The sequence below is a fragment of the Malus domestica genome, chromosome 03, assembly GCF_042453785.1.
Source record: "Malus domestica chromosome 03, GDT2T_hap1".
NCBI classification, from domain to species: Eukaryota; Viridiplantae; Streptophyta; class Magnoliopsida; order Rosales; family Rosaceae; genus Malus; species Malus domestica.
The window spans coordinates 4,063,374-4,088,660 of record NC_091663.1 but is presented as its reverse complement, the minus strand read 5'-3'; the positions used below and the strand labels follow the sequence as shown (position 1 = coordinate 4,088,660).

General features: G+C 38.2%; 1 protein-coding gene, 1 long non-coding RNA gene and 1 other non-coding gene across 4 annotated transcripts; 1 reads left to right on the top strand and 2 right to left on the bottom strand.

Moving 5' to 3' along the window:
* Positions 1 to 2,722: 2,722 nt before the first annotated feature.
* Positions 2,723 to 8,621, bottom strand: LOC103427141 (B3 domain-containing transcription repressor VAL2-like). Of its 2 annotated transcripts, none has more exons than XM_029099566.2 (13): positions 8,215 to 8,621; positions 7,900 to 8,038; positions 7,152 to 7,233; positions 6,944 to 7,039; positions 5,863 to 6,503; positions 5,683 to 5,779; positions 5,319 to 5,493; positions 5,089 to 5,165; positions 4,549 to 4,971; positions 4,373 to 4,419; positions 4,027 to 4,140; positions 3,879 to 3,946; positions 2,723 to 3,733 (listed from the first exon to the last, which is right to left on the bottom strand). In XM_029099566.2, the coding sequence occupies exons 2-13, from the start codon at positions 8,010 to 8,012 to the stop codon at positions 3,009 to 3,011; spliced, it is 2,658 nt and encodes an 885-aa protein (XP_028955399.2). In that variant the 5' UTR covers positions 8,013 to 8,038; positions 8,215 to 8,621; the 3' UTR covers positions 2,723 to 3,008. The 2 variants fall into 2 exon arrangements, with proteins under 2 accessions (XP_028955399.2, XP_070674911.1); XM_070818810.1 differs by having other exon boundaries at positions 7,152 to 7,332; positions 8,215 to 8,610.
* A 10,621-nt stretch (positions 8,622 to 19,242) lies between these two features.
* LOC114824284 (small nucleolar RNA snoR100) lies at positions 19,243 to 19,349 on the top strand. The gene has a single exon (XR_003772426.1). It is a non-coding gene; the product is annotated as a small nucleolar RNA snoR100 (small nucleolar RNA).
* Positions 19,350 to 23,195: 3,846 nt separating this feature from the next.
* On the bottom strand, positions 23,196 to 24,823 carry LOC103419638 (uncharacterized). Its single transcript, XR_011578726.1, has 3 exons — positions 23,748 to 24,823; positions 23,472 to 23,605; positions 23,196 to 23,349 (listed from the first exon to the last, which is right to left on the bottom strand). It is a non-coding gene; the product is annotated as an uncharacterized lncRNA (long non-coding RNA).
* Between the last annotated feature and the right edge of the window lie 464 nt (positions 24,824 to 25,287).

The following is a 25,287-nucleotide window of genomic DNA, read 5'->3' as shown; positions in this document are numbered from 1 at the left end:
GGATTAAGAAGGGTGATTAAGTTGGTTTAATAGGTTCCAATGAGAACAACGACGGTAATAAAAGGACAAGTTGAAGGGCCGGTCGTGGACATCGAGCATCAATTTTTCCTCCCATATTGAAACATGGCAGGGATTAAGGATTGTGATGTATTACAACCCCAAAAAAAAAAGGTTTTGAATTGGCCCTCAACTCTGACATATATTAATTACTAATTATTTGAATGTTAAGCAAACATGAATTTGGTTAGTTGGCAAGAAAATTGTGCTCATTTAATTGCATTGCACATTAGTTAAAATCATTCTATAATTAAAAATACCTTCAGTCAGTGGCGGAGCCAGGATTTAGGTGAGGAGGGGCCTCACATAAATGTGAAAAAAATTAAATAATGCATGCTTGGAGTTGTGAGCTAATTATTTTTTAGGCTCTAAATGTTTTTTCTATGTCGAAGTTAACCTTCCATTCTCAAGTCAATGAAAAATGCTAGGGATACTATGTTTTTAGACCATATTTTAGAAACCACATAATGTGACCCCGTTGATGATTGGATTCCTTCTTTGGTGATTTAAAGAAGTAGTCCAACCATTAAGTACTATACAATCATGTGGTCACAAAATATGGCTCAAGTAGAAGCTATCTATAGCATCACTCCAAGTCAATATAGAATAGATTGGGAATTTCCGAACAAAAAATGAGAATTATGGATTGGGAATTTGGTGAACAAAATATATGAAATTTTAAAAATTTAGTAAAAAGTTAAAGAGAGCAAAGATAAAATATATAAAATTTCAAGAAGCGGAGAAGGAGAAACTCAAAGTTTATTATTCTTCAGTTGGCAATGTAAAAGAATATTTTTTTTGATAAAACTAAACTAGACTTTAGATTTTAATTTTAAGAGCTATTGATTTGTTTATAAAATAAGATTGTAAATTTATTTTTAGGACGAGTGTTGTTGGGATTGAAAAGAAAAAGAGACTTCTTATTTTAACTATTAGTGAATAGCAATTAAGAGTTTTGTGTAAACTAAAAGAAGTATAATATTAAGTTTATCCAAATATAATACATAATTATTTAGAAAGGTTAGTTGGGGGATCCTTAATGAGGGTAGGCCTTGGCCTATGGTGGCCTTAGAGTGCCACCGCCCCAGCCTTCAGTCATCTTAAAATCACTTTCAAACGAGCTCTTATTTTATATACGATTGGAATTAAAAACAAAGCAAATTAGTAGACAAAGTTATGATCGTTTCACGATTTGGCTAATAAATATTTGTAGTGCCGTGGTAGATTCCTCAATTCTAAATAAAGAGTTCTTTAAAGTTTGATTTTATTATTTCACTTTATATATAATCATAAGAATATTTATTCAAAGAAAATTAGATACGTCTTTGATAAAAATAAAAAATAAAAAATTAGATACGTCGTGAATAAATAAAGTGCATCCCATGTTTGGCAACGATGATTAGTTGAGTTGGTAATGATTATTCTTTTTTCTAAATCAATGTTTAGGTTTGAGTTCAACTGCTGGCAATCCCTTTTGGTGAGCGATCTGTAAAAACAAAAAAAGGCTAAGGCCCCTTCTGTAAATCCTCAAAGAGGCTTGTATTATGCCGTACTTAGATGTGATAGCCTCCCATCCTCATAAACTTTCCTTGACCAAAAAAAAAAAAAAAAAGGAAAACTAATGAAAAGGTCAAAAAAAAAAACTTTAGTTTTAATGAAAAATGACAAATAAAGGTGTAGTGAATAGTACCAAGAAAATGTAAAAATGTGATTTTTCATTAAAAGTGAACAGTAGCATGAATGTTTCGTTAAAACTCCCTAAAAAAAATGCCGCCCATGTTTCTATTATTTGGTGAGAAACTAAACAAATAAGCAATAAAAATGCATATAAATCAACGTCCCGGCCAAGAACAAAATAATTAATCTTGAGGCCGGCGAATTTTTTTTTTTTTTTTTCAAGTAATGTAGGCAGTAATAAACTTGTCTGCTGCTATCGAAACATTGGTCTTCACTCTTTGCTTTGGTGAATTTTAGGTAAAACCCCCTGTCATTTTAACTCCTAGTGATGAAACAACAAAGGCCGATTTTGTTTTGGATTCAAAGATCTGGGGCACATTTTTTCACCTTCTGCACGCTATTTTTAATTCTGATTCTTGATTTATTTATTTTTTTAATTCAATGGTTAGAAAAAGAGAGATGAGAGTGCAAAATGTGAAGAGTAATACGTCTTATCACGAGACATAGGACACACTTCTTCATGACCACCTAAATCGGATTTTCTTGTTTGCTTCATTCGTCTCTTTTGCAAGCAAGTTCCCATCAAACCGGGATTATCATATATGACAACCGACCGATGTTGCTGTTAACAATTAAAATCCTTGGCCTTGTTTTTCCAACCTCGCTCTCATCTAAATTGAATTCAATTCACCCGACCGATAGTACCCATTTTGGAAATGTCCAATGCCAAAATCACTGAATGGGTAACGTCGGGTCTCCAAAACCCAATGTCATAGGTTCAAATCCTACAGAGCGTGATTCCGTTCTTGCTAGGTCTAATTACAACGAAATAACTTCACTAACTTGAACAGCAAGCTGAATTTTCCCTTCTATAGAATTGGTTTGAGATTCTTCAGTGAGCTCTATAAAATATACCCATGACATACACCGTTCAACACAAAAACACTTGAAACCCCGAAGAACAAAAGAAAACCCTTAGCACTCAACATTAACAGTTAACAAGTGATGGATTTTTTTTCCATAAGATTGATTTTTTAAGTAATCTCGTCCAAATCCGATTGCCGCAAAAGGGAAGTGTTCATGCACTCCGCATATGGTAATTTTCAACCGGCATCAATTCGTCTGTTTCGACAAAAAAAGAACAGATTACATTCACTGGCTGTGAAGAACTGGGAGAGATGTATAGCACTGGCCTCTATAAATAAAGCAAAATAAAGATATACTTCCGACAAAAAAGAAGGGCGACGGTCCGATTGTTTCAGTCCTCACCACCTCTACCCTCCAAAGTCCAACGCTGCTACGGACGAAAGGCTGCCTTCATTACACATGAGTCTGTCAGTCTCCGCAGTCTCTTGTGCAAGTAAAGAGGAACCAAGACCAGCCTGTGGCTCACACGTTTTGTTTGTGAGGAAACTTTCCCTTGTGCCGTTGTTTACTGGTTGGCGAGCAACAGCGTCAGCAAGCCTCAACAAGTTCAACCCAGAAACCTGCACATAATTGTGTTTGGGCTCACAATTCAGATCAATTTGTCCAGCGCATGAACTTTCAGCCACGTCAGCTTCAATTCTCTTCTCGCTGCTGCCTCCATTCTCCGATGAGTGATTCCTATGCAACTCGATCTCTGTTGATGTGCCATTCATTTCTGATTCGTCCTTGTGGTCATTATTATCCCTCTGGGCATTCTCCGCTTCACGTTCTGATTTGCGTTTCCTCTTGTTCATCATGAGGGTTTTGAAGCGCCGTTTTACTGTCATGCACACATTGCATGTGCATGTTGGCTTGTGCTTGCCCTTCCCGCTCGGGGGTTGAATACATACTATGCAAGTGCAGCCTGGGCGATGACGCGGATGTCTGGTTGTGGCTCCAAGTGATTGCTCACCAGAGTAATCCACACTATCTCCCAGAATGGCAGCACTAGCACTCGCCAGGGCATCCAAGCCAGAAGGTTCACGTTCTTGGGCTTCATTATGGTTTACTACGATTCTTCGCTTCTTTAAATCTGGGTGAAATTAAAGATGGCCTTAACAGAAAAATATAAGTTTACCAATGCCTACGTTGACGGGTGTGGTTGGAAACAATACGTGCATGTGTGTTTGAAAACTGTATTATATAAAAGAGAAAGGACACAAAGGTTCAAGTTCTACCTATGCTTGGTCTTAGAAGATTATCTAATTCCTTTTGGCTCACCTCCTCTGGTGCAGAACATGAGCACCTGCGATGATATAAAACAAACACAATCAGTCTTGCATCTCAGTGATCTCACAGCACAAGACTAATGATTTAAGTAGCAACCTGTTCATATCCCAAGAATTTTCAGAGCATGTCCACTTTGGAGGAAGAAAAACGTCGACAGGCAACCTCCGCCACTTAAAGCAATCATCACACTGAGCCCATTGTTCTTGTCTCCTGGAATATAAGTTCCAGGTTTCACAATGCACGCACAAAGTTAGTCCACAATTTACAGCAGACAGCCTACCATATCAGGCACATGCTCATGTGCCAACAAGGTCGTTGGCTAAATTTCAATAGTGGATTCAAGAGACTTGAGGATGCTCTTTGTGGCCGGGTATAAATTAAATACATCCTCTTTCTCAATATGATAAAGTAACATAGCATAGTATATCTCACAAATACTTACTCAGATTCGGCAATGAATAGAGATCTCTTCCCAAAAACAGGAGGCTCCTGGAAAAATTGAACAACATTGATCAGTCGACTCATTGGACTTTGTAACCTTCAACGGATTGAATATGACAGAGAATCATAGCACACGTCTTCATATAACAATAGGGGCACTGACTATGACATACTTACATCATACTCTTCGAATTCATGATCTTCTATAGTTACAATGCTTGGTTTGACACTCGGGGGTGGACGAAGCAAGTCCTGTGCTTCTTCCCATGTCAGTCTCAGCTCTAGAACATCTTCTCTATGCAAGAGCAACCTCTTACTTTTAGGCCCAATATTTCGGGCCCTCTTCTTGTCAGAATTTGACACTGGCCGCTGCAGCAAATCCTCACTTGTTAAGTGACTATGGTTCTCACAATTATGCAAACTCGTATCCCCATCAGCCAAATGCAAATGTCCCGATAAAGCATTTAGGTAAGGGTCTTTGCTTCCTGTATTCGTTTGATAAATACTAGACTGACCACTTCCTGTTACTAGATTCTCAACGACACTAGGACAGGAAGTTTCCCCAGGAGTTCCATTGGGAAGGAAAGATGTTTGGGGGTCCTAATTGTTTAACATTTGTGTAGAAATGTCAGATTCCATCAGAACAAAGGAACAAAAACACAGTATGGACGTAAGAGGGTGAAGAATTTAAAGAAATATGAAATTATGATACTTGACCTGCATATCTAAACTTCTTGATGCCTTTCGGAACCCAATTACAAGTCTGCCTCCAGGATCTATCCGACTGAATGTCACTGCAACAAAAGAACCAGATCCAAATCTAGACTTCAGCTAGGAGTTCTTTTTCTATGGCGAAGTGAATGAGAAGCTAATGAAATAACTGGAAAAATGCAAAATATGTGGACTTTTTATCTAAGCCCTCTAAGCCAGAATATAGTTAAGCATACCGGTATCACCAGCTTGAAGTTGCATAGACTGTATGCAAGGCGTTACTCCTTCTAAAACATACATCCTGCTATTATTATTTGGCCAAAATCTGAACTGAAACGTCCATTCATTACCCTTGACATCTTGAATCCTTATAGGAAGGCCTTCTGATTGAGAAATAGGAGGAAAGTATGCCTGCATTCACTTCCAGTTCATACAAGTGTGGCAAAGGGAAAAGAACACATACACAAACAAGGGGAAAATGGAAGGATAAAGAAACAAAAATAAAATAAATTATCCCCACCTATCCTTCCCAAAACTAATAAATAACATAATCCCGAATTCATAAAAAGCCTTTTAAGAAGTTCACTTTTTAATTTTTACCTCAGCACATGCTTTTGGGAGAACCAGACGACCAATTCGACCTGCATCACTGGCACTTAGCACCTTCTCGAACAGTGGCACAATAGTAGAATTCAAACTTAAAAACATTTAAGGAAAATACTACATTCAAATAGACAGACAGTGGCACAATAGTATTAATATAAAACCAACTAAGGATACTCTCCAGCTAATTTCTGTAGCTCTTGGTCAGTAATCCTTGGCCAATATCGGGGAAGTAACTGACTCTTCCCTCGCCCTTCAGAAGGTGGCCTTGCAACACGCACATGGTGAACAGGAGAGGGAGGTCTCAAGGGTCTGGGCAAAATAGGCCGAATTTTTTGCCCCTGCTGGAAGGAGGAAGGCATCTTGCTCTTATCTCTTCCCTCCAAAATTCCCCCAGTAAAGGGTTGAGCAAAATTTGGAGTTGCAGATGGGCCTCCCAAAGTCATACTCAAAGACGGCTCAGAAGATGGATTATTCATATCTTTGACCTCTATCATTATTCTACCATTGTCTGGTTTGGCAAATGTTAATGATCCAATAGATGGTCTAGTGATACTTGAAAATCCTGGGCCCACTTCCCCCTTAGGATAAGTAACTTCTTCTTGTTTGCTTTGCACAGGAGATACATTTATATCACCCCTCTGAGATTGAGACGAAAGGTTGGATTCATTGGCCTCCATGACTTGGCACAATTGCAAAAGTTTTCCCTCGTTGGCAGTATCACTTAATGCTCCATTCTGAGGAACTGTAGATTGCTGATCACCGGAATTACTTATTTTCAATCCACCAAATCCATTTAACACATCATCATTCTGGATCTGCACATAAGAAAATAAGAATCCCTGAAAATCCTATAAGTTGCGTGTATGTGAGCAAGAGCGAGAGATACAGACAGATATATTCTGACAGATAAAGACCAATTGCTTACGTATACATTGATTACCAATAGAGTATATCTAAAATTACTAGTGGGAGCCTGTGAGCATTTCACAGTATGTCAACCATGATATGTCTCCATTTATTTGCACAGGTGTTCCATTGAGCAAGTGAAAACAGAATAATCAATATTATGAATTGACGTCAAGTACAACATAAGATACATATATGTACATGTATAATTTCTGTCCTGAAGACTGAAGTTAACTATCAACCATGGACTCAAATGGGAGAGTTTAATGCAAACACATGATTCAGTGGAGATCAGGATAGTGACTTTAAAATGGGTATACAATAACCAAAAACCCGAATTTGTTCATACCACACGAGGTTGGGAAGCACAGCCAATACACCCTATACCCCCAAAATCCAGGCACTCATACAATGTCTCTGAGACTATGCATCCACAGTGGAGAGGCTGCACAAAATTGAATAAATTTTGAAAGTAGAGTCAGAGAGAGTAACAGAGGAGAGGGTGTGAAAGAGAGCTTCAATACTATTTTTTTTACATGACCAAACTGCAAGCTAACCTTGTGGCACAAATTGCAGTCCCTCCAACCAGTTTCCCCAGAATGGAACGTATTGCAGTAAACTGAATTCTCATACTCAACTCTGGAGTACACACAATAACATGACCAGCAACGGAAGATATATTGTAAACCAACAGGGGAAATAGGTAAGTATAATACAAAATGCAAGGTACTTCAACAGCTGAAACAACACCAACCGATAAGAAAGATAAGCACTTCTGCCAACTACATTAAGATGAATATGGCTACAGTTAGGTTCTCCAAAGGTTAGTTGATATAATTTGGGCCCCAATCACAGGGAAAAAAATTTCATTGTTATTCAACAACTTGGGTTACAATTTTCTTATTCATACTTAAATTAGCCGGACCACAAGGATAGCAAAAGTTCAGCACACTTGAACATAGGAAATAAAAAGTTAACAATTTTCTTATTCTTGCAATTTCTCCTTAGTATTTCTACCAAGGATTATAATTGTAACCCGATTATATGTTGATTATCGACAATGCCTCTAATTCCTTCATGTCCAACGATAAAAATAGAAGCAGCTCATGAACAATGCAACTAGTCCAAACCCACAAAACACACATAAAAATCACGACACAAAATAATCGTCAATACACATAAAACCCCACGTCAAGAACCACAACCCATATCCCATAATGCCCTCCCAACTCCGTATCTACCACTGAACAACTGAAAGATTAAAACTTTGACAAGCAAAAATTAAAAAGAGGGAAAAAAAATTACCCGCACTTGTAGCAGAGATGGGCAAATCCACCAGTTCGCAAAGGCCAACCTTTCTTCCATTCGTGCGTATTGGCCGTCCTACACGAAGGATTCATGCAAATCTTGGAGTCCATCGCCCCAAATTCAAACTCTCCAAACCCTTAAATCAAACAAAACAGAGCAATCAAACCCAAATTCCTAAACACCTTTCGATCAAAACCCAGAGATTTAAACAGAAACCCCAGCAATAAACACAATCATACACAACATTTGAGATTTGGGCAATTATTAAGCAAATAAATAATTCAAAATTAAATTAAATAGCAAAGATCAAACCTTGTTTTATCCAAATCGAACCCCAAATCGAAACCCAAATCTCGAAAACGACTAGTCATTCAAGAACAGAGCAGAAACCCACTCTGGAAACCGCCCAGAAGCGGCAGAGGGTGCGGCGGCGAGCTCGATAGAGTGAGCTGATGAAGAAGAAGAAACGAGTCAAAACGCAGTCAGCTGGGTTTTACCGTTCACGAACGTAATTAGTCGTAACGGCGAGTGGGGTTTTTGGGGGTCTGTCTGGGTAAGACCAGGAGAGAAAGCGTGTATTTAGAGAGAGAGAGAGAGAGAGAGAGAGAGAGAGGAGGGGGGAGGAGAGAGGGGGAGGAGAGAGAGTGCATGCAAAGCAGCAGATGCATAAAATGCATGCACGACACTTGAAGACACACCGCTTAACAAGTCGTCTCCTTTTTTTTAGTCGATGTGTATACACTGTACTGAAATTGTATTTTAGAGAGAGAAAGTGAGGAGAGAGAAAGGGAGGGTGAGAATTCCTATTAGGACAGTGGTCTGATCTGATGACCCGACGGTTTCGCTATGGGCTTTTTTCGTTTGGATCAGCTCTGACCTGTCAATTGTATTTCTTGGTTTGCCTGACCAAGAAAATGGAAAGACCATTATGACCTTATCTGCCTATATTTAATATTTAATAGGGTTTTTGAAAGAAAAAAAATTTGTGTGCGTGTTTTATTTTGCTTTTCAATTCTAGTCCTCGACTACGTAAGTGTATGTAATTTTAACTGTTTTGATTTAGTCATATTTTTTTTATTTAGACGTGAGATCTTAAATTTGACTATCATAGATGATAAGTTTGAAATCAATTTATTATAATCGACAATTGTGTAATTATATATATTATTATTTTATTAAAAAAGAGGACGAGCTTTGACGCAATGGAAATGTTGTTCCTTTGTGATCGAAAGGTCAAGGATTTGAGTCGTGTGAACAGTATATTAGCAAAATAAAGATAAAACTGTGTACGGTAAACATTCTTCCCTCCCCTCAATGATCGCAAAACAAAAACCCTTGTTAGCTTGCAGGCCTATTGTTTTAATTAGAAACAAATCGCAGTTTGCCCTTAAAAGAGGGGCCAAAAGCTTAATTACCCCTTCAAATTTAACACCCAATTGCCTTAAAAACTACAATTTTTTGGCCAAATTGAAGACAAATAAAATAAATCTTTTCTTTTTTATTTTGCCTTGTAAAATAAATAACTCCAATTAGCCCAAAAGAGAAAAGAAAAGAAGAGGAAATACTCCAAAAATGTAATGTAATGTAAATAAGTGTCACTTTGAACTTGTAATTAATGCCCTGTGACGATGTTAAGGTTGTGTTGAAAAGTTTTTCTATGTCCTCTATAAACTTATCCTCTTAGCATGACAACTAATGCATGACTTTTTATGAATCGTGAGCCACTTTATTACATTTTTAGGCCTAAATTGGGATACAATAATGTATGATTCATGTATATGGTGCAAAAATTTCCACCCTCTTTTAGTATGAATTGCATCATCCATTAAGAAAAAAAAACATGAGATGACTACTTAGAAGATACGATGAGTTTTGATGAAGCTTTGCAAAGACGACGATGCTAGAGATGTGAGGAATGCCAAAGATGGGCTGATACAACGACCTCTTGGTGTGCCATTGAATCCATTAATCAAACATTGGCCTTGTATAGGTTGGGCGATGAATTTCATTGGGACGGCCATCGGATGTTGATGATATTACATTTAATCTAGTGATCATTGTACCTACATTATCGTGATTATATATTACTTTACCAAATGGGTAGAAACATCCCATGTCAATGATACTACGATCAAGGAAGTTGTCTGACGCATAAAGATAAAAGAGTCGCATCATACGTAGTTGGAGTGCCTGACGCTACCTTGTTGGAGTGTCTGACGCATAAAGATAAAGACCGAGGGACTGCGCATCCACAGTGGAGAGGCTGCACAAATTTAAGTAAATTACAAAACTAGAGTCACGGAGAGAAAGAGAGCTAGAGAGAGAGAGAGGGATCGAATTTTTTTAATTTATAAATGACCAAGTGCCTTTGCTCATGAGCGGTAGGTCTCGGGTTCGAGACTTGGGAGTAGCCTCTCCATAAATGGGGGTAAGGCTAGCCGACATTCACCTCTCGCAGACCTTGCGTAAAGCGGAAGCCTTGTGCACTGGGTACAACCTTTATAATGACCAAACTGCAAGCTTACCTTGCGGCACAAACTGCCGTCCCTCCAACCAGTTTCCCCCGAATGGAATGTGTATATTGTATTGCAGCAAACTAAATTTTCATATGCAGTTCTAGCACAAACCCGTCCCTCCAACCAGTTTCCCCTGAAGGGGTCGGTTTGGGATCTGGGTTATCATTTTCGGAGCAGGATCCCGATCCTAACTACCGTACATATAAACATCCAATATCAAGTAACTTCTGAAAGGTTAAATATTCAGTTCAAATAGATTGCAGTCATCTGTTACCATTTTTTAACCATGCGAAAGAAAAAAGATGAAGGCCAATTGTGAATCATATAAATGCATAATGTTGTAACATATGAAACAACATCGGTAGGAAATATAAGCAAAACGGCTGAAAAAAAAGAACTTGGTAAGCAAGACTCTAAGGCCTCGTTTGGCAGCTCGGACTGCACTGACTATTTCTGTCGAATAGGATAAATAGTCATCGGATAGTACTGACTAAATTAATCGGGCGTTTGGTGCAGTATCGGATTAATGACCGTATTATTTATACTGTGTTTGGTATTATACCGGATAAGAGAAATCAAACTTAAAATAAAATTAAAAAAAAATTGAAATCATCTTTTTTTTTCGCAAATCTCTCTGCACCCCCCAAACTCCCTCCCTCTCTCTCTCAGTCGCAGATCTCTCTGCACCCCCCCCCCCCAAAACCCAGTTTGATGATTACTGGAAAAGAAAAAGAATAGAAAAAAACAAAGTTGTCAAATGCAGGAAGAACCCAGCAGCCACAAAGTTGTCCCAAATCTCTCCGTCCCACCCCCAAATCGCCCAAATCCATCAACAAAATCAGGGAACAATTAAGCTAAAAACTCATAAAACATCTCCAGTCCTATAATTCTCTACAATTCCTAGAGAAACCCAATTCGAAAAGTTAGCGTTTTGCAGCTCGAGTTCTGAGAATTCTGCAGAAAGAAAGAGTTGGGTTGCTGGGAGCGGCGGAGGAGATGTGGAGGTTCGGGGGTCGGTGTTATTGGGGAAGGAAGGAGCGGCGGAGCAATGGGGGGACGAAGTGAGCCAGGAGAGTGCTGCGAGAGAGAGGGGGACAAAGTGAGCGAGAGAGATGACCCGACTAAATTATACCGAGGTTTTGGTTGGGATAAATAAGCGGGTGGGAGGAGTATAAAATGAGTGGGCCCGGATTAAATAATCCGGTGCTTATTTAATACAAAGTTCACCAAACATCTGTTTCGTACTATTAATACTATCCGGTGGTCTTTTACGGTTCACCAAAGCATGTTTGGTATCCTATCCAAAAACTTTGATTGTTCCTAAAAATAATTTTCATATAACATCACTTAAAAACAGTTTTCTTTTAAGCTTCAAAATTTCAAAAATCTATTTGGTTGAATTTTTTAAAATAATTTTTTTAGTTTGAATTCAAACCTCCTTGAACAAAAAATTGAGGAGAGAGAATTGGGAAGGAGAAAAGAGAGAGGAAATAGTTGGCGAGGAGAGAGAAAGATAGGGAGATGATGAGGAGGATAGGGAGAGAGCAAAAAATTACGGTGAGAAGGTGAGGAGTGAAAGAAAGAGAGAGACAAAGGTTGAAGAGAGAGAAGACAAGGTGTGACATGGGGAGAGGAGAAAAGGAGGTTTGGGAGAGAAAAAGAGAGGGTTAGGAAGGAGCAAAATATGTTGAGGAGAGAGCATGAAAACTCTAAAAACTCATTTTTAGTGTTTTTAATAAATAGTCTGTGTTTTTAAGTTAGTTTTGAATCCAATTTTTAAAAAGAGTCCTACCAAACAAGAATTCAAAGCCTAAAACTCAAAATGTGTTTTTGAGTTTAAAAAGTTGAACTCAAGTAGGATACCAAACAAGCTCTAAATTACCCGCAATTGAAAACTTTTAGGGTTAATTGCATTTTACACCATAAGTTTCAAGGGTCATTTGCAAAATGAGCCATGAGGTTTCAATTTTACATTTTACACCACACGGTTTCTCAAGTAAAAACTTTTATTTGGTAATTTTGATTTTTAACAGAGATGCCATTAGCACTTCAAAAATTCTTGACCTCAATAGGTGCCTTGAGGAAGGAGCCAAAGAGTTCTTGCTGAAGCCTTTCCGGCAATCCGAAGTCACACAATTGCAATGCCATTTGAAGGAATTCGGAAACCCTAGCAATGAAGGGATAGCTTTGCATGGGAAGATGACCTCTATACTTAAGAACAAGAAATTATACAGAATGGAATCCTAAAGGCCTAACATTTATACCCATCGATACTTTAAACATGTCTGATGCATAAGATTAGGTACAATGTAACCGTTGTTAATTTCTCCATTGCTCGGACCTAAAACAGATTTAAATTTAAGCATATTTTTTGCCTCCTCCTCCGTTTTGGTACTGCATGTACAACGTAAATTCTAGACCGGTATGATCTGCATTACACAACTGAAAATGATATTAACGAAGAAAAAACGTACCGTGTGGTTTGATGCAACAGAATCCTCAGGTCTATTAGAATGTGGCAACCATGTCGAAAACGTGTTATATCTTCTTTATCCCGTTGTGGGCAGCTGCCTCCTTCAATACCTCTGCACACAGAACCTGAACGAAGGTCTGAAGCATCATCACTCGACAAGACGAGTCAACAAAATCACTCCGTTGTTTACTTTCTTTGTTTGTTTCCTGAGGATCAGCTGTTAGGATTTTTTCGTAATGTGAGTAATAATAAAATCATAGTTTAGGGTATGTGGAGAAAACAAATGGACTTATATTAATATTGGACTTGTAGTAATTTAATTATGATAAATTACAGAGGAGGGAAACAATAGGACTCAAACTTTTGAATTAGAGTTGGTTTCAAACTCTAAAAACTGACATGTAACTGTTGCCTTGATAGGAGGAGCAGTTATCATTTTAGACGATAAAAATAGCTTGGTCCCTCTTCTCAGATTACCATCTTCATATGGCACTAGTCCTATTGAAAGTGAGAACTATTACGAATCCAAGAGAAGAGAAGAACCTTGCTGCTAGGTTTTCATGGCGAATCCTGCGTAAGCTTATTGTTTTGTACACTTATATGGAATACTTTTACTGAGTGATGATTTCGTGTTGATGTAGTTTATGGTTTGGTTGATGATGTTGTTGGTAAACAATGAATGTTTACATCAGCCTCTCCCATTTCTGTATAAACAGTAAACGAAACACATTAGTGTTGGAGAACAATTCATAAATAAATAAAAATAATAGAACTCGAAATTGTAGAATATTTATTAATCAAAATACTTTCTGTGCAGAATGAAATACTGAAATAAATACAAGAATATCAATGGTACTAACTTGATTACGGAAGGTAGAGGCTAGCATAATGGCTATGTCCTTCGAACAGTATTTACGTCACACTCTTGTGCTTGTAGTTCAACAACGTCTGCTTGATCAGGATTCAACTACCTAATTCTACAACTCGCACTGGATTCTAGAATTCTAACGAATTTGCTTTGTGTGTTTACTCTCTGGAAATTTCGTAGGAGAAGAAAAGATATCTGGAATGGAACTGAGGACTCTAATTATATAGGCTCTTTCATACCTCTTCAAATACATATTGGATGTATCTGAAGCTATACAACTCTTTCTAAAGAGTTGTGTCTATTAATCAAAACGATTTTAATTAAAAACTTAATTCGAAAATTAAAACTAATTGATCAGATTAATTTTAATTATTAGGCCCCAAGTGTCCTTGTCTTGATTAATTAATATTAATTTATATTAATATTATGGTATAATCATCAAGCCCAATCTACACAAAATGGTGGCCCAAGCCTCAATTCTCATTCCAAGTGGTCCAATACATAACTAATATTGTAGAGGACAAAACATATATAAAAGTCATTGAGAATCTTGTTTTCTTCAATGTAGGACAAGAGTCTCAAAACTCTAACAATTAGTCTGCAGGAAAAATCGAAAAAATAATGAAACAAACATTTGTTAAACCTTTGTTATCACAAGACAAGAAACAAAAGGGAAGTTCAAGGTAGTTGTTAAGAAGAGACACGTACCTTCGTTGCGATTTGGACATGGAATAGGAATTTCGAAACCACTGTGATCCTGTACAACGAAAACCTCTTAGTACATATATAGGATGGGTTTTAAGGCTCTAGAGTTGGGGAACCAAACATATATACAAACTCGAGGGAGAGAAATACTTCAATGTTTGTGTAACATGCTCTTTTTCATCTATTATGCTTCTATATTTGGCTGGAGTGTTCATAGATGACGAAGTCTTCTCGTCCCGGTGAGGGAAATAGGTTAGTTTTACACTTGCCGTTAGTCTGGAGCTGCATCTTTTTCTTTCTCGCATTCACTGTTCTTGTTCCATTGTTGATTTTCCATGTACAAATTGTTCAGAATACAGTTTTCTTCCTCCATCTTAGATTTTTTGCATGGCTGCAATTCAGCTTTTCTTCCCTCATATTTGCCGACATTTTCATGCGCTGAAAAATCAGGAGATGGTGTCTGGCCATTAGAGTAATGGAACTCTGGTTTTCTTGGTCCATAACCAATCTTAGGTGTCATAGGAGAGTCATGAAATTCAAAGTTCCCAGAAATAATGCCGAAAGGTGAACTTGCAACAGGTTAAGTGGGTTCAAAAGGAGATCTAGGATTGAGATGTATTTCTGGGACAGGACTTGCACTGAAAGGATCTCCAAACAAAATTTTAGAGCCTGCAGACGGGCAGTTTGTGCCTGACTTTTGATGGAAAGAACTGCAACCTGAATTATTGTCAACCCGCAGATATCCTTCGCCAGCAAACCAATTGCTGTTTTCCTGGAGAGGAGAGTTTGAGTAGTGGGATGGTTTGAAGATTGACGAATTTGGCATCTTTATTGAGCCATGTAATTCTCTGGTTGAACAGCATGCCTGCTTTTGTTCTGTATCTTTTCGGTAGAAGTTATATTTGAATGATTTCCCGGGCCCGAATATGCATTGTCATGTCGCTTCTTGCTCCAATTCGTGGTTGATTTTGACAGTGAACTATCGATCGTATTGTCCCTCACTGAGGTTAAAAATTGGGAAGAACAAAAAAAGAACATTAAGTTTTTGAGAAAATATCATCAAAGTGGCAATTACAGAAAGGGCCTCATATCTTCACTTGATAGATATACCCGCACTTGATGAGCAAGACTCTTCGCTGCCAAAAGACACAGAAGGTAAGGAAACATACGATTTTATCAGTCAGAGGTGGGGAAGAAATCAATGGAAACAAAAGAATGCTGCTAATAACCGCAGAGAGCTCAGATCATCCCTTTCATCTTCATTCACAAAGCAAGACCAATCTGGTTGCCTGGTTACACCGCCGAAATCATAATTCCTTCCTACTGCATGGTGTCTCTCTACAATCACAACAAGACACAACTCTTGAGTTTATGTCTACATGTAGAGAAATTTTAGCTTACTCAGAAGGCGTACCTTGCCCTCTTGGAAAACATAAAATCACGATCATTTTTCTGAAGTTTGGTGCTTCGAATATGAAGGTTCCTCTGATCAGAGAGAAGTGAGCAAAGCATTAGACAAAAATCCAGAGATTTAAGCAAACAATTCCATTTCATATAAAGCTAAAATCACACTTTTAGCACAACGTTCCCATGTAAGCTCTTTCATAACATAATCCTACTGTGCAATGCCGACAGACAAAGTAAACAAAATTTGAGGAAGAAAAAGTTCTAGTACATATAGGTAATGGCTTCTTGAACCCATACAATCTGTATTTTCATATCTGTACGCAGCTACACGCAGGCTAGTTAAAAAATTCTACGCTCAGTTCATTTGGGAGTACGAGACAGAAAACACCTAAGATGTCGAACTTGTCTGTCTATGTCCAGAGTAGAATTTCACCGGAGTTTCATGCAAATTGAACCTAGAGACCTAGAATAAATCATGACATGCATCAATGTCAGATAACCCTTAGAGAATGGGTCAACAATGCATATCAATTGAAATGATGGTATGTATCATAACCAAGGTATAAAATATCGATGATATCGGAAATATCGGTAATCCAAAAACACGGAAATTTCGATGGAAATATTGGGATATTATCGATATCGATAAAAATTGAATAAAAACCATGGAAATTATAAGAAAAACTTGGAAATTTTTATTGAAACTTTGCAAGATGTTTATTTTGTCAATTATCTATTAGTTTATCACAAAAAATTGGAAGGAAATGCATTGCATGATGAATTTAACTGATTTAAGTTGATTATATAGCAAACTGGCAAATATTGTGAGTTTAGAAAATATGTAGTAATTAATTAAAGAAGTTTAAACACACCATAATCATTTATATATAATGAATTAGTACAATATTTTACACTTTATACATTGCATGGTAAGATACATGAGTGACTTAGTACCGCATAGAGTTCCTATGAGGTTCAAAATTTTCACTATCTTCATGGTAAACTGGATGACTTAGTACCACATAGAGTTCCTATGAGTGACTTAGTAAAATGGAAGGGGTTTGAATCCCCTTGGTGTTTTTTTAAATATAGAAATTTATCCTAGATAATAAATATTAGCTTGCAAGCCTTGCAGACATCTTAACGACCATATAAATATTACAGGTTGAATATGTAATCACAAACCAAGGTTCTAAAAAACGTTAGGCGCTAATCGGGCGGCGGGTAAAGGCCTAGCGCCTAGGCGGATTTATATAAATTTATTATATATCTTCTAAATAAATGCTTATTTACACTAAAAAATATACTTGAATAGATAATAAAATAATTATAAAATACAAAACTAATACACAAAGTACATCTATCCAACAAGTTCAATATTTAGAAAATGGTAAGCATATAATCATAATGAGAAGTATTCTTGGATGATAGATTAAATTATTTTTATTTATGATCATCGCATTAGATTGAGTATAGATTAAATAACTCATATGACATTTAAATAAAACATTAATATATATATATATATATATAAACTTTTGAAAGAGAAAAGCCCACGTAGTGGGTTGTTGTGAAATTAAAATCCATTGAACGTGCACTCCACCTCTCACATCCCAAATAAAGTAAAACACCTTCGCAATTTCCCATTAAATCTGTTCGGTTCTCATCTTCCTTATCTCTTTTAGAAGAATCAGAACCATAAAGTGAAACAGAAAATGCAGCTCGCACAGTCGCACCGCCACACTGAAATGTGAAATACCCTCTCTCTCTCTCTGCGCGTACTCTCTCTCTTTCTTCATTTGCTCACAGACGGCAAAGCTGCAGAAGCTCGCCGAGATTCGAAGTTGCAGATTTAGAGTTGCTGCGCGTTTGGGATTTGCAATCACCTAGACGAGTACGGTTCACCTGGGACTTGGGCTTGCACACCCATGGCTCGCTAGACCTGGGTTGGGTGTCCTCTAGGTGCCCCGAAGCTTCACGGAGACGAAGGGAGAGAGGGTTGATGCCAATGATGATTTTGGTACCGTCGTCGATGGGTGTGGGTGTGTAAATGGGTGCGTGAGTGTAGATCGGGGTGAGAGGGAGAGTCTGTGCGAGAGAGAGGGGGAGAAAGAGGGAGTGAGCTGAGAGAAAGGGAGATGTTGGCATGGGTGAGGAAGAGGTGGGGGGTTGCAGGGAAGGGGGTGGAGATGGGAAGGGGTTCTAGGGATACAGAGAAGAGAGAAAGGCGAGAAAAAGATTTAATATATCGCGATATTATTGATAATATTGATAATATCATGATATTATCTATAATATCGCGATACATTGACAATAATTATATGGATAAGTGTGAAAATATCGCTCTCTTAAAAAAACGATATTATCGACGAAATATCGCCGATAATATCGATATTTTGTACCATGATCATAACTCATCTACAGTTTTAAGTCATGTGCGGTTTCCGCCACTAAGGTAAAATGTCATCTACAATTTTAATTAAAAATTTAAAACAATGTTTTTTTATCAAATGATATTATCTACACTAAGGGGGAGATGGTGGGCTTGGCCTCACGATGGGCTAGTAATAATGTGGTTCAAATTCACCTTTGACGAGAATCAAACCTAAAACTTCTTACTTACAAGTGAAGAAAAATGTCACTAGACCATAATACTAAGTGACAATTTAAAACAATTTTTTGTTTATGCTTATTATCAACAATTTTTCTTTTTTGAACAAACGATATTATATATGCTGAGGGGTAAGAGGGTGGGCTTAGCCTCATAATGAGCTAGCAATAATGTAGTTCAAATTCGCTTTTAACGAAAATCAAATATAAAACCTCTCATTTACAAGTGAAGAGAAATAGTGCAAAAGCTCAACTACTACCCCAATACTAAGCCCAACAAAATTGTTCCAACACTGCTGCCCTTGGGCCCCCACATGACTGCACCCCATAGCCTCCAGAGGGGCCGTGCACTTAACCAAACCCAAGGGTAGTCTCGTTAAATCGCAGAAACAGGCGTGGCCCTTTCGTAATTTGACACACCTTCAACATCGCATAAACCCTAACGATCAGATCCCTCTCCAACCCTATAAATACCAGAGCAAGAGAAACAACACTCCGTAGCAGCAAAGCGCAGTTCCGAAAACCTTCTTCCATATTTTCTCTTTCCTACCCCTTCCTTTTGATTTTTCGCATCCGAATCCTTTGGATTTTAATTTTCATCATTCGCATCCTTTGATTAGATTGTTATCATTTGAATCCTTTGGTTTCAGCGCATCTAACACTTTGAAATTGTGATTTTGTTTCGATTTATTGGGTGTTAATTAGAATTTACAGATCATTTACGGATCCGTGCACAATAAGCCGATGCTTTGGATACAAAAGAATGAAGAAAGCATGGTTATGTGCACGGAAATTGAATTGCAAAGGGTCCGCATGTCTGCCCTCTCTGATTTTCTCTGATTTGAGGGCCTGGTTACGACCCACATCATCTTTTCTATCTTATTTGCTCTTATTTTTTATCTTCTTGTTTTCGAGATCGATTTTTTTCTGCTTTTTTGGCCCTGAATCCGGTTCTTGTTTAAAAAGTGCTTCTATGGAAAGCACTTTTGTTAACAAGTGCTTTGCTAGAAGCTCTTTTGCTAGAGGCCTCAATAATTTTGACTTTGACGCGCTTACAAATTTTAACGGAAAACAAAAAGTGGCATACACATCGGATTTCAAAGAAATGCTTGAATAAACACATGGGATTTGTGTGCAGAAGAGAGATTAAATACTTGGAATAAAATGAACTCAATTATCGTTATCTAGACTTAATTACAGAAGAGATTAAATGATGTATTATTAATAAGAATGAGTATTTGTTTACAAATTTAATTTTTTTATCATTACTTTATGTCTAATTACAAAATAATTAAAAATGTACTCATCGACTAAGAGTAGCCAGTGGTGGAAGAAGTGCGGAAAAGACAAAATACAAACTGGTTTTTTTATTATTTTATATTTTATTTTATAATCCTTGTAAAAAAGTAAATTTATTACCAACAAGAAAATGTTACACACAAACATTATACATAAAAGAGGTCCAAAACCACAATAATTACAAAGAACAACATGGACCTCAAAAACACAAAAAACAGACAAGCCCAAGTCTACATTGTAGCCCAACATACACAAAGCAACTGTCGAAACTTCCTCCACAGCAGACACACCTCAGAACGAAGCATATAAGCCAACCTCCGTCACTATTCAGAAAACCAAAGTTACTATTCAGAAAACCAAAGTTGACGAAGAAGAAGAAGGCCGCACCATCCTCCAAACAAGGGCAAACACCGGGAAAGACCAACAAAGATCAACAAGGCCAAACACCGGGAAAGATCAACAAAGATCAACAAGGGTGGTGGTGTAGACACCCTGTTTGGACCCAAATTTGCATCATCGGCCTGAGTAATCGAGATCATTGAGTAAGCATACTTCTCAACCGTCGTATGGAAAGGTAAAAGATCATTTTGTTATTATTAAAGGATAATGTTATCTTTTAAATAATTTATTATGGGAGATCTCCAAACTGGGAACACGATGGCATAATTCGAGTTGATCTGGATGAATAGTATGCTGCAAATTGATTATTATAGATGTGGATAAATATTTTGGTATAGGCGCCAGAAATTAGCATCCCAAGGTGGTGGTTTAAATGGGGTTTGAAAAGTCATGGTGAATGGAGTAGATAAACAGTATGCAAATGGGATAATTATAAAACCTTTTTGATGTTGTGGTTTTGGTTACGTAGTGTGCTTTCTAGGATTATCATTATCCGTGCATGGATCAATGTGATTGAAGTGGACTAGGAGTCTCTGAAGGCACGGTTTTTTATGGAAGAAAGACTTGGGTTTTGAATAAATGAAGCAGTCAGAAGATGATGGTATCTAAAGGATAGGCTTTCATTTAGTGAGTTTGATTTGAAATCAAATACTAGCGTGAAGCTGCACCACTCAACATTTGTTCCTATAAATACCAAGCTACAAACAACGGAACAAGCCCCACAAATCAATACAAAATTGCCCTGCGCAAACTCTCACAACTTGTGATTTTTCTTTTTCCTTTTTCGCTGACACATCTTCCGTTGGCATCAACAGCACTGTGGAAGCAACCGGTGATATCTTAAGTCGGCATAGATAGCTCTGTCACCGTAGAGTCAGTCGGTCTCGCAGTATCTTCCGTTGGCATCAACAGCACTGCGGCGAGAACGATTGATTACCTATCCAAGTCTCGGTCGAGAAGGGTTTCTAAATCCTTATTGGTCGAGGTCATCTCATCAGCCTTCTCGGCGAAGTGAGGTGTTACAGTTATTACATTCGGCACATTGAAAGCCGAATTTGATTCTGAACTTCGTAAGAATAGTAACCTTGTCTTCAGGTTCGAGAACCCAAGAGGCCGAGATGTGTTCCTTTCTCGGCCGCAATCGCAAGACGCAGAAGTCAGTAGCGCGACCCAACGCAACATCAACAAATTTACTCCTCGGCCGAGCTTGGCCGACGAGTTGGCACGCCCCGCATTCACCGAAGGACGTAGTTAGCTCATTAATTACTCGGCCTGCGCGCCACGTAGGCTTTGTAGTTTCTAGGGTCAACACACCCGAGTCAAAGCTCTAAGCATGTTCCCGTTAAAATGCGAAAAATCGCAAGAAAGGGTAGGCAAATCGAATTGAGATTTAGTGAAAACATAATGAGGCCAAATGGTGCGGTGAGAAAGACTCTCACCGGTAGAGAAGAGCTCTCATTGGAGGAGAGAATTCTAAATACAAAATGATTTGACGTGGACTTATCATCTATGCATGGTACAGACTCCATCGAATTTCTACAATCCTGCCAACTCATCCACCGCTCGGCTAGTTTTTGATCCGAAAAATCTGCAAAGTTGGTTTAGGAACATAATGCTGGATTTGGATCCTCTTCGAGGCAACTGGTCGGATCCTCTGACCAGTGTTAGTGGACCATTGTTGGAGGAGAGAATTCTAAATACAAAATGATTTGACGTGGACTTATCACTTGGCATATCACGACCATCCATTAATTCTAAGTTGATAAATCTAAATCACCAAAGAAGAAAGAAAAAAAGAATTCATAAATTTACATTTTCACAACCCACGTATCATTTCATATTATCAAAATCATCCTCCCCAAGCATCAACCTACGCCCTCGGCTTCATCACAATGGTGGAATGCTTAAGGATCTGCAGGGTGAACTGCCCACATTTCTCCGAGGTGTCGAGCTTGGACCGTCCCGGCGGAGGAAGAAGCTCGAAGTTCTGGACTAAACGTCCAATTGTAATGCCCACAATTGAAAGGGCTAGGATAATCCCCGGACAACTTCTTCTCCCAACACCAAACGGGGGATGCCTGAAGTCGTTCCCATTAGCCTCCACCTTCGACTCCTCCTCCAAAAACCTCTTGGGCCTAAACTCCTTCGGCTTCTTCCACAAGGCAGGGTTGTTTGCCAACCACCCAGCATTCACCAAAATCTTGCTTTCCGCCGGGATGTCAAACCCGCCAAGCTTGACATCCAGGAGGTTCATGTGGGGAACAAGGAGTGGGGTTGGCATATGAAGTCGGAGAGTCCTTGATCACAGCTTGTGTTGGAAGTTTTGAGACTCTTGTCCCACATTGGGGAAAACAAGATTCTCAAGGCCTTTATATAGATTTAGTGCTTTAGTCTAGAAATTCGAATATGGGCCATTTGGAAATGGATTGAAGGCTTGGGCCTTATGGTTGTGTGGAATTTAAAATTAATCTGATTCATTAATTTTAATTTTCGGATTAAGTTTTTAATTAATTTATTATTAATTAAAAACGTTTTGATTAAAAGACACAGCTCTTAGAAAAGAGTTGTGAACCTTCAAATACACTGAACTGGTATTTGAAAGGGTTTGAAATAGCCTATATATCTGCAATCCATGGTATCCAAATGAATCATCTTTTCTTCTTCCTTTTCTTCCGTACAAACTTTCCAGAGAGAGTAAACACACAAAGCAATTCGCTAGAATTCTATAATCCAGTGCGGGTTATAGGATTAGGTAGTTGTATCCTGGTCGAGCAGACGTTATAGAACCACAAGCACAAGAGTGGGACGGAATTACTGTTCGAAGGACATAGCTTATACGCTCGCCTCTACCTTCTGTAATCAAGTTAGGACCGTTGACATTCTTATATTAATTTCTGTATTTATTGTATACTTATCATTCTGTATAGCAAGTACCTTTTGTGAAATAAAAATTGTAAATTTCAAGTTCTATTTATTTATGTTATTTTGTTTATTTCTGAATTGTTCTCAAACAGCTTGCAGGTAGGGAAGTTTCTGAACGTCGGGCTCTGTGATTTGAACTTCGCGGCCAAGGACTGCATCAAGTTCTTCACTCAACTTCTTCTGGATTTCGAGGTGGTTCACTAGCTCGACAATTCCCCACTCGATCGACCATAAAGTGGTGTCAATAGCTGCTCAACAGAGAAATGTGACATTAGCGGCCTAAACTTAAACAAATTTAATTGAATTTGTACATAAAATGCAAGTTACAAAAGGACAAGGACAATCAAATTGTTTAAAAGGATGATCGCACCAGCAGCATTGATGTTGTCAAGGATGTAGTAAATATTGTCGTCGTTGATTTTTCCCTTCTGCTGCTCGTCGAAGAGGTGGTCAACGACGCATTTCAACCCTTCATTTGTTGTAGCCTGTGTGCTCCAAATTTTCCTACTCCAAAATTAGAAAATTTTCCTACTCCAAAATTAGAAAATTTTCCTCTCTCTCTACATTTTCTCTTACTAAAACCTCTCCTTATTATTCCAAAACACTTTTGCACGATAAACAAGTGTTAGCTGTCTATAGAACTTACAATTAATTCAAAGTCCATAAATCTATGCCGCCGGCTTCATCACAATGGTGGAATGCTTCAGGATGTGCAGGCTGAACTACCCACATTTCTCCGAGGTGTCGAGCTTGGACTGTCCCGGCGGAGGTAGAAGCTCGAAGTTTTGAACTAAACGTCCAATTGTAATGCATAGGATTGGCAGGGCCAGGATAATACCGGGACAGCTTCTCCTCCCAACACCAAACGGGAAATACCTGAAGTCGTTCCCGTTAGCCTCCACCTTCGACTCCTCCTCCAAAAACCTCTCGGGCCTAAACTCCTCCGGCTTCTTCCACATGGTAGGGTTGTTCGCCAACCACCAAGCATTCACCACAATCTTGCTCTCCGCCGGGATGTCAAACCCACTGAGCTTGGCGTCCTTAAGGTTCATGTGGGGAAGAAGGAGTGGAATTGTCATGCGAAGGCGGAGAGTCTCCTTGATCACGGCTTGCAGGTAGGGAAGTTTCTGAATGTCGGGCTCTGTGATTTGTACTCCTCGGCCGAGGACCGTATCGAATTCTTCCCTCAACTTCTTCTGGCTTTCGGGGTGGTTCACTAGCTCGGCGATCCCCCACTCGATAGACAACAAAGTGCTTTCAATTAATAGCTGCTCAACAGCGAAAGGTGACATTAGCGACCAAAAATTAAACAACCTTATTAATTGAATATGCACAAAGCTCATTACAAAAATTTTAAAATATCAGGTGAGATTTCGGTCATCAAATAGTGTTTTAATTTTTAGAGTTAATATTAAGGAAACTAATGAAAAATGTTTGAAAACTTTGAGTTTTAATCAAAATAACAAAAATGTGTTGTAAGTGAATAGTGACATAAGTGACTTTTTAGAGTAAAAATAGGGGTGTAAATTTTGCCATAAACCGATTTACCGACTGAACCATACTGGTTGGCTCATAATGGTATGGTATAGTTTTGGCATTTTTTCATAATCGATTGATATTTTACCAAACCGACAATTAATGACATGGCTTTGGTAATTGAATTTGTATGCCGGCGGTATGTCATACCTACCAATATATATTTTTTCAATTTAGATATTTTAGGTATTTTTTACAGGCTTTACTCCTCAGTTTTAGGGTTTAGAAAATAAATTACTCCTTAGTTTTAGGGTTTAAAAAATATATGTATATGTATATGATTCATGCCATAATAAATATAGAAAATATTGTTAACAGAATTGATAGCATGATGATTACTGATACTATCTATATATACACGTACATATATATGATTTTGAATGTATATGCATTGCTTATGTTTAGGATGATGGAGTCTAAGCAATCAACCGCTAGTGCACTACATGGATTAACCCAAAATGAACCACACAATGCAACCAAACAAGCACCCCAATTTGAAAATCAAATTGAGCCCTTGGAACTAGAATATAGCGAGGAAGTAATGGAAACCACCGGTTGTGCCATTTACCAGCCAATAATTTTGGCTGAACCTATTTTTGGCAACCGCAAGAAGACGGTTGGTTAGCGGTAACTGATTTTCGGTAATTAGG